We start from the raw sequence: 10,196 nt of genomic DNA on the forward strand, positions 1-10,196 counted from the left end.
GGAGAGATCACAAGAGAGTTATCTTGTGATGGTTAGAATGTGTAAAGCACCCAGCACCCGGCACATAGTAGGTGCTTAAAAGGGTGGTTGGATGGCAGGTGACATACAGAATCAATAAAGCAGCCCATGGTAACTTCTCTGTGCTCTCCTCACCTATAGGGAAGAGAGAGGCACATTTCAGGAGTGGGAAGGGATGGAACACCTGAAGATGCAGTGTTGCTCTGATGGGTTTCTGTAGTGTGGGTACTATTACTAGGAAGAAATGCTAGACCGAGTTTCAGAATTCATGAGAGGAGTGGAGGAATGATACGTTTGTTTTACACCTATTCTTTGTGTGGTATATGCAAGACACGTAGCTTGGTATGAATTAGAAGCTCTGGGCATTTCGCAATGCTGCAATATTAAATTTGCCGTAAAGCATTGTTATATAGTTTTGTGTCTGATCCCGTACTTCACGGCCTGCACTGAACTGTCAGTATCAATGTATTTCTTATCTAACACCCGTAAAATGATGAAAGAGGCTCACTTTATTTCCTGTTGCAGAATCCCACAGGCTCGTTTCCTCTCTCATCTTCATGACCTCTGCGCCACAGCCCCAACCATGGAGTTGCCTGTGGATCTGTGCCTGGCTTCTCGAGTGTACCACACTCCCGACAGGAAAGGTCACAAGGCTGTCCTTGGACTATTTGGGTCACCTTTTTTAGGTGACCACTGTGTTGATGAACAGAGAGAAAGGTAAGAGTTTCTGGTTATTTTGTTTTAAGCTGTCAAAAGCATTCAGAGACAGGGAGAGAATGTGTGTGAAAGAGTCTTCTAATTAATCCACTGATGGCAGAAGCTTCATGATGTACCCTCCCAGGTCCTTCCTTTAAAATGGTTTCTTTGGAAATTAAGTTTTTAACACAGAACATTGAGAGGCAACTTTACCCATAGCTGTGATTTATCATTAGGGAATTTGACTGATTAACCCAGTTCTACAAGCATAGTAGATATGTTCTTTCTTTTTTTTCTTTTCTTTTTTCTAACTTCTTGACAACTTTGGGATGCAAATGTGGACTAAGATACATGGAAGTTAAGCAGTTTATCTCATTCTATGCTGTCAAAGGAATGGGGGTTTTGGGGAAGAGAATGCCAGGAGGTGTTCGACTAGAGTCTGCTGACACACTTCGTTCCTGGATAGTGATCAGAAGCCCTGGTTTTGGAAATCATTCCAGCTCTGTGTTTCCTTCCTCTGGAATCCACAGACTGTTCTGTGAACAGTGTGTAACCCACACCATCCTCACGAGAGGAGAGGAAGGGGGAGAGAACTGATATTGGCTCAGTAGCAAAAATACCCTGAGCGTATATAGTGTTACCTACTTTTGTATGTTTTCTGTTTGAATTTTCAACTGTTAAAGGAGAAGTCATAATTTCCGTTTAATTCATGAGGAAATTTTGGCTTTATAATATCAAGTTACTTGCCCAAGTTATCTCTGAGTAGAGGATGGGATCCAGGAATGTCTAACTTGGTTTTACCCTCACTCATTTTTTTTCCTATCTTTTTCTCCGCGTAAAATATATATTTAAGACATTTGTGTCCTAATCACACCTCCTGACTAAATTTTAATACCACAGCCTCCAGATACACTGTGTATCTACTTTCCTACTTTAATATCGTATGCATTCTTACACTTGTGCAAATGAAGAAAAATGTTTGCATCATGCAACTTTCCTCTTCCCCAAAGGGTGAGTTTTCACGTCCACGAGTCAGTGCCCCACCACAGACACCATCTAGTCTCTCACCTTGAAAAGGATGGGTAGAACTCAGAAAAAAATCCATTACCCACCTTAAGAAAAATAAGAAATTAAACAATTAAATTGGATGCTGTTCAGAATTAACGTTTATGCTACACATACAGTAAGACCCTCCCTATCAGATCACCTCTAGCTCGGTTCACACACGGCTACGGCTACGGCTACGGCTTACCCACTCTTCTTCATAAGATACGCTGAACTGGTTTCCTCACCTTGATGTTTTTTTTTTTTTTTTAGTAAAAATTGAAGCATTGCATCCAATCTTTTACAGTTTACAAATCATCCATTGGTGTTCTGCAACCAGGATGAACTTAAATTTGACTCCTTGCAAGAAAGAATTCAAACCAGTGTCACGTTTAATTCTTATGGAAACAGAGTCTATTTCCAGGATGCAATCACAACATACATCTGAAACCTCTCAGTTTTGTCAAGTCACTGATGACGTTTTGAAAAATCAATGTATGGGGTTTGAAAATTGGGAACCGTTTCAGCATCTCTGATAAAAAAAAATAACAGCCTAAAGTTGTGAATACATAATAAGGATCATGTGATCATGTGTAATCCAGTAGCCCTGAGATTCTATCCCACTGCCCCTTAGTACTGAAGGCTGAACCCAGGCCTGGAGCACGCCAGGCAAGCTCTGTGCCACTGAGCCAGACAATGTTATATCATTCACAGCTTATATATTATTCAGCAGTGAGTTAAAACTGCTGCGTTCTTTCCAATTCTAAGTGTTTGTATTCCCAAGTAGATCCCTCTCTCCTTTTTTTCAAGAGAGTAAATGCTCTGTTTGATACTGATAATTCTTGGCAATTTGTTCCTAAATATCAAATAAAAAGTTACCTTAAGTATTGAATACTTAATTCTCTAGCATTCATCTCCTGAGGATTACCCTGCTAAACATAGCTTTACCTTTTCAAAACATATCTGTCTGCAGAGCCTACAACTTGAGAGAAATGTATCATTTTTCCTGCTTTAATAAGAGTTCTGAAGAAAGGTAACTGTAAACACTAAGCAAGTGCCTCTCACTTCACAGATCAGCTCTTGCTGTAATGAGAATAGTGAACTCTAAATCATGATAGAACCTGTGGTTATGAAGCCTTAGTGCCTTGCTATTTCTACACCTAGAATTGCTATTTGTGGTACATACCAAGAATATTTTAGTAGAATGGTAAGGCTATACATTCAGTTTATTCAAAATAGCAAAGGTACTAGTTGAATGTACACTTATATTGTTAAATATTTCATATTGAATATGTACTTTAAAATGAATTTTGTGTTTTATAGAGATATTTATAGACATTCATTTTGATGTCCTAATATAAAATTTTTATTTTTGCATGCTATGGTTTAAACCTAGGGCCTTGTGCATGCTCAGTAATTGTTATGTTCCTAAGATTTGGTATGGATTTTTATTGTGGTTTTAGAGGCAGTTCATTGTTATATACCCCAGGCTATCCTAAAATTTGATGTACCTACCAGGCTGGTTTCAAAGTTGTATCTGTCGTCCTGAATTAAGGTTTTAAAGCAGGAGAACAATCAGTAAACCTATTGAGACATTGGCGCTGTTACTAGTTAGTAAGCAGCTGCTCAGATGTTCCTTGTTAATGTGCTGAAACCATACATGACATTCTATAGTGTCAGCTTTTCTCCCAAAGTTATGTGTGAACAGTGAATTTATTTAATCTATTCTCTAATTTACTAAGCTCTGGTGGTATTGTTCATGAAAATTCATGACACTTCTCAGTCTCCTGCCATCCTTGCATGTGTAACTTGATTTTTGTAAATTAGCATTTTTCCCCGCTAACCTGGTGAGGAGACAAACATCCACACAGATGAGATACTCGCTTGGAGGAATACACACACACACACACAAAATGTCTGTGTATATATATATATATATATATATATATATATATATATATATGTGTGTGTTTTCATTAGGGTTTCTATTGTTATGAAGAGATACCATATATAAATATATGTAAATATATTTATAAATAAAAAATATTTTTATTTATAAATATATATTTATATTTATATATATATTTTCTATGTATGGGGATTGAACCCAGGGCCTATGGAATGCAGGGAAATTACTATGTCTACATCATTAACTTAAAAACCATCTTTTGACCTTGAGAGGTAGCTCAGTACTGAGTGCTTTTCCAGACGACTGGGGTTCAGTTCCAGCATCATAGCAGTTCAATTGTCTGTATCTCCAGTTCTAGGAGATCTAGTGCCTTCTTCAGGTCTCCCCAGGAACCAGGCATGCAAATTGTGGACAAATATGCATACAGATAAAATACCCATACACATAAAATAAAAAGTAAATTCAAAAGCTTAAACATCTTACATTATTTAAAATTCACTTTTGGTAAGTTTGAACATTTTTATGTGTTTTATGGCTAGTCATTTTTTCCCTTTGAAAAACCTCATAATCTTGTTATTCATAATCTTGTTATTCATTAATTTGTAACCTGTCTTTTTATATTTAAGTTCTGAATTACTTGCCACATATATTGAAGGCATTTTTTTACTTTACTCTTCAATTATGTGGATGGTATTTTATGATATGCAGAAGTTTTGATTTGCATGCAGTACAACTTTTGTGGGCAGGGATCCAAGACAGAACCTCACACAGTAGTCCAGGCTAGCCTGGAATTTACTATGTAGCCAGGGTAGTCTCAGACATACTGTTATCCTTCTGCCTCAGCCCTTGAGAGTTGAGATTTAAGGCAGGCCCACACTCTGCTCTCCGGCGCACGCTCCTTTATATGTTTTAGTGTTGGTGTGGTTATCATAAAAGGCATGTCTACACTTTAAGTGCATTGTCCTGCATTCTCTTCTAGAGAGTTTAAGGCTTTCCTGAGGAGAATTGCCTGGTCCATCCATAATTTTTGTAATCGTTTAAATAATCTCTCTCTCTCTCTCTCTCTCTTCTTTTCCTCACTGATTTGGAAATCCAATTGTATTAGTCTATTTACTCTTGAAAATACCTGAGAATGGGTGCCACACAAAGGCTTATCCAGTGCTCAGTGGGGAGATTAAAGGGGCGTTGCCAGCTCCTGCTCAGCTCTGGGGATGGACTCATAGCAGATCGGATCACAATGGTGGTGACATGGACAGGGAAGTAACAGGGGGAAAGGAAGCCTGGATCTCGCCTGGACCTCAGCTGCCCCTACCTCTGTACTATTACCTTGTCCATTGCTGTGACAACACTTGACAAAACTTAAGGAGAAAGGAGTTGTTTGGGATCATGGTTTGAGGACACACAGTCTACATTGTCAAGAAAAAAAAAAAAAGACCAACTTCATGGAGGAAGGAACATGTACCTGGGACTCCTAATCTCTAGGAGGCAGAGAGGAGCATCCTGGTGCTTAGCTCTCTTTCTCTTGTGTTCATTTTATTCAACCAGGGAACCAAGCCCATGGGATCCACATTTGGGACCTTACAGGACATCCTGAAGTGGCACTACTTTTATATTTTAGATCCCTCGGGTTTGAGTCTGTCTGTGAACGCTTGTTCCATTTCACTGCTTTGCTGATGTAAAACTATTTTGTTGATTTGCATGAATACAAAAAGAGGTGGTGGCAGACATGCTGCCCTTGTAGCACTGGCTGACCTCAACCAATTATCGCTGCTGCCTCCTGGTCCAGAGAGATGCCTAGGAAGTGAATTCCAAAACTTTTAACTAATCTGCCTTCAAATTACAAATTCTTGGTTAATTTTTATAGACAGACCATTAGTATCATTCATTAAAACAGTAGCAATAACAATGAAAACCAAAAGGTTTGATTGTTATAATTAAATGCCTATCTTATTACTTGTTACAAATTAATATTTTAATGACTATATAAAATATATAAGAAAAAGAAAATAAGAAAAGCAATTGTACACAATCTGGCCATCTGGAAATGTATTAGTTTTTTAATTTTTTTTATTGGAAATTAGTATTTTAATTTTTTACTTCATTTTTTGCATGTGACTATGAGTTCTTGCTGTGTGTATGCAACTATGTGCAAGTTCGTGTGTGAGGGGCATATATGTGTGTATGTAGGGGCATGCATATGCACATATATAGATATAGATATCAGAGGACATTCTTGAACATCATTTCTCATGTACCAGTTACTATTTTTTGGATACAAAGTTATTGACTTGGAACTCACCGAGGAGATCGGACTGGTTGGCCAATGAGCCCCAGGGATTCACCTGTCTCTCTACCTTTCTGATGCTGGTATTTAAGTTCAAGACAACATACTCAGCTTTAAAAAAATACCCCTTTAATTTTGGATATTATAATATGATTACATAAATATCCTCTTCCCTTTCATTCCACCAAGCTGTCTCGTGCGCCCTTTTATCCCCTGCTCCTCCAGAGGATCCGTTTGGCTCTCAGCACACTTCTGGCAGCCCCCAACCATCTGTAACGCTAGCTGCAGGAAAGCAGACACCCTCTCTGGCCTCTGCAGGCACCTGCGCACACGTGCCATATTGCTGCAGACAGAAAGACATATTCATCAATAAAAGCAACATCTCTAAAAAACGTTGTCCTGCCTTCATTTTGCAGTGGCATTTGGAACAATAGGTTACTCTTCTGTGAAGCTGTTCTTTCCATTGCTCTTAGGATCCACACTGAGTTCTATGTTTCATTCTAGGCCCTCTAACACCCACCCCCCACCCCATTTTAAAGATTTATTTTCAGTTATGTTTGTGTGTGTGTATGCATGTGTGCATGATATACATGTGTGCACACACACACAATCTCTCTCTCTCCCTCCCCCTCCTCTCTCTCTGTGTGTGTGAGTGCAGGTGCCTGCAGAGGCCAGAGGTGTTGCATCCTAGGAGTTTATAGGTGGTTGTGAGCTACCTAAGTGGGGGCTGAAAGCTGTGCTTGGCTCCTATGCAAGAGCAGTGTACAGTAACTGGTGAGCTATCCTTCTATCTCCCTGTGTCCATTCTTGTCTCCCTCCTCTTGGGTGGAGTGACCAGGGCTTAAACTGTGGCTTCTTTTCACATCTGCTTATGTTCTCAAAGTGAGTATCTCAAGGTCCATGGTTCTAAGTGCCCTGTACCTGCTGATGAGTATTACTCAATTAGCTGCACAGCAATGCTCCCAGTGGCACTTGTGTGTAATTATACTGCCCACACTTGGGATGGGCTTCTTCACTTCAGTTAGCCCGGTCTAGAAACTCTCACTGGCATCCCAGAAGTTTGTCTCCTAGGTGATTCTTGACACGGTTAATTTGACAATCAGGATCTAACATCCCACTTATCCTTGTTACTTATTGTTAATGAGAGAACTTGAATCAAGCCTGTGGTTTTATTTGCATGTAATCTACTACTCCGAGATCCTTATAGGTGTTTAAATTTTGTTTTAAGCTCACTAGCATATGTCTGGGGGGTGGACTGCTTTCTAATTAACTCTTCCTTGTACTTACAAAGCCCTCCTGATATGCTACTATAGCTCTTTGGGTGAGGATTTTTCTATTTTGTTTGAATAAGGCTTGCATTATATTTATTTTATGCATTTCTTTATAAATATCAACAGCTATATATTGGATCTTATTTTGTATTCTTCGTGTACATCATTGCTTTCTATAATTATTTCTCAAACTTCTGCTCATCAGTGGTTTTATGTTTTGAGGTGTGAAGTTCAAAAATCACAACCCCTCCTCCAATAGTTACCAGATCATTTTTCTTAGTCGCTTAAGGAACGTATAAGTCTTTATTACCTGTCTCATTACACACTAAAGCTTTTTCCTGTAGACCATGTGAATCTTTTAATGATATTTTTTGTTTTCCTCTGACATTCTTCATTGGTCTCCTCGGCTGTATTTCTTTGTAATACATTGCAGGTTCTCCTCATAGAACTGGTATTGGATTTTTCTGTGGATTCATATTTGAAGGAAGCCTGAGGAGAGGTCTTTTCTGGCTACCCCAAAATAATGCAGGGCAGGTTTCCCTGACAGTGTTTACACTTTCCAGTTTGGAAGTACTAAAATACTTCTGTAAGATTGGGAGTAGGCTGGCAAGAGGCAAAAGTTTGTATATGGAACAAGATCTGAAACTTTACCTGTACCCCCTCAGTGTTGGTTGAGACTGTATTACAGATGTACATAGCCAGTAAAAGCTGGGATTCAGACTCAGGCGGTTCTGACTCTCAGGGTGGCCTCTGTAACTCACAGCCTCCTGCACCTGGGACTCTCTTTCTCTTTATGTTGTGTTCTGGATTCCCATTCTCACCCTGTTTTCAGTTCTTGGTTGCACAGGATGAGACATACTCACTCCCCCTTGGTAGTTCACCTTTGTTCCAGTGCCATCTAATTTACAGTATCAGAGTCTTGCTTACAGTGTGTGTGGGACTTCCTCAGGCTAATTATGTAAGTCCATAAGGCTTTGGGATTTCTGATTGTTGCTTTTTTTTTTTTTTTTTTTTTAAATTCCCCATTTCTGAGTGCACTTTCCCTCCCACCAGAATGTGTCACTGACTCCTCCTCCTCCTCCTCCTCCTCCTTCTTCTTCATTTTTCTTAGATTTTTTTATTTACATTTCAAATGCTATCCCTTTTCCTAGTTTCCTCTCCAAAAATCCCTTATACCCTTCCCCCTCCCCCTGCTCCCGAACCCACCCACTCCCTCTTCTTGGCCCCAAATCTCCAATGCTCATGGATTGGCAGGATTAATATAGTAAAAATGGCTATCTTGCAGAAAGCAATCTACAGATTCAATGCAATACCCATCAAAGTTCCACTGGCTTCTGCTAACACATTCTGATACTACCCATAGAATACCATTGTCTGTGGTCTCTGGTACCTCATTCTTAATGTGCTTTGCGTCTCCTTCTTTATGTCCTTCCAACATGGATGTGTTAGTCAGGGTTTCCAGTCCTGCACAAAATAATATGACCAAGAAGCAAGTTGGGGAGGAAAGGGTTTATTCAGTTTACACCTCCACATTGCTGTTCATCACCAATGGAAGTCAGGACTGGAACTCAAGCAGGTCAGGAAGCAGGAGCTGATGCAGAAGCCATGAAGGGATGTTCTTTACTGGCTTGCTTCCCCTGACTTGCTCAGCTTGCTTTCTTATAGAACCCAAGACTACCAGCCCAGAGATGACACCACTCACAAGGGGCCTTCCCACCTTGATCACTGATTGAGAAAATGTCTTACAGCTGGATCTCATAGAGACATTTCCTCAAGGGAGGTTCCTTTCTCTGTGATAACTCCAGCTTGTGTCAAGTTGACAAAACCAGCCAGTACAATTGACCCCTTGTCAACTTGACATACAAACACATCACTCTTAAGCCTCAACCCTTACTTTCTTATTTATCCCCAAGATCTAAATAACATTAAAAGTCCCACAATCTTTACAAATCCTTACATGTTAAAATTTCAATCCCTTTAAAATATTCAATTTCTTTTAAAATTTAGTCTTTTTACAATTCAAAGTCTCTTAACTGTGGGCTCCACCAAAATACTTTCTTCAAGAGGGAAAAAATATCAGGGTACAGTCACACATAAAAGCAAAATCAAACTCTAACCATCAAAGTTTCCAAGGGCTTGGATCAGCTCTCCAGCTCTGCCTTTTGTAGCTCATATCTTGTCTTCTGGGCTCCAGCTGCCTGTACTCCACTGCTGCTGCTGTTCTTGGTGGTCATTCACAGTACTGGCATCTCCAAAACACTGCTGTCTTCTGCTGCAACTAGGCTTTACCAACAGCCTCTCCTAGGATCTCTTCATGGTGCCAAGCCTCAACTCATTTACATGACTCCTTCAGCCCTGAACCATCAATTGCAACTGAGGCTTCACCTTCACCAACAGCCTTCCTTGGCCTCTCACAGTGCTAAGCCTCAGCTGCTCTTCATGACCTCTTCATGCTTTCAAAACCAGTACTACCTGGGCGATTCTTATACATTACCAAGTTCAGCTGCAGCACGAGGTACAACTTTGGGTATTTCTGGGACATAGCTTCTTTGTGCTCTCAGAAAACACTTCCCAGAAGATTTCACCTCAATGATGTTGGTTTCTTCTTAATCACTGCTAACTTCTTAGCTACAGCTAACCAGCATCAATAGTCCCAGTAACACAAAGGTTTTGCCTTAGTAGTTCTGGTATCTTGTTAATCACAGCTGATTATTAAGCCCCAGCTAACCAAAACTATGGAATCTTCACAATGAAAACAGCAATGGTTCTGAAAAGAGTCTTTAATCTTCCCCCTGAAATTTCACAAGCCAGGCCTCCATCTTCTGCACTGTTCTCAACATTATCTTCCAAGCTCCTACAGAACATCCCACAGAGCTCTTAATACCCAATGGATCTTCTAGCTCAAAGTTACAAAGCCCCTCCACAGTCCTCCTCAAAACATGGTCAGGTTGTCACAGGAATACCCCACTCTGTT

General features: G+C 39.9%; 1 protein-coding gene across 1 annotated transcript in view; it reads left to right on the forward strand.

The window, feature by feature from the left end:
• Ttc6 (tetratricopeptide repeat domain 6) overlaps positions 1-10,196 on the forward strand; it is a 168,031-nt gene that overhangs the window by 62,535 nt on the left and 95,300 nt on the right. Inside the window, exon 6 of the mRNA XM_021202530.1 lies at positions 544-735. Coding sequence (XP_021058189.1) covers positions 544-735 — 192 coding nt within the window. The remainder of the gene's footprint in view (positions 1-543; positions 736-10,196) is intronic.

This window comes from Mus pahari, chromosome 7, assembly GCF_900095145.1.
Source record: "Mus pahari chromosome 7, PAHARI_EIJ_v1.1, whole genome shotgun sequence".
Lineage (NCBI taxonomy): Eukaryota > Metazoa > Chordata > Mammalia > Rodentia > Muridae > Mus > Mus pahari.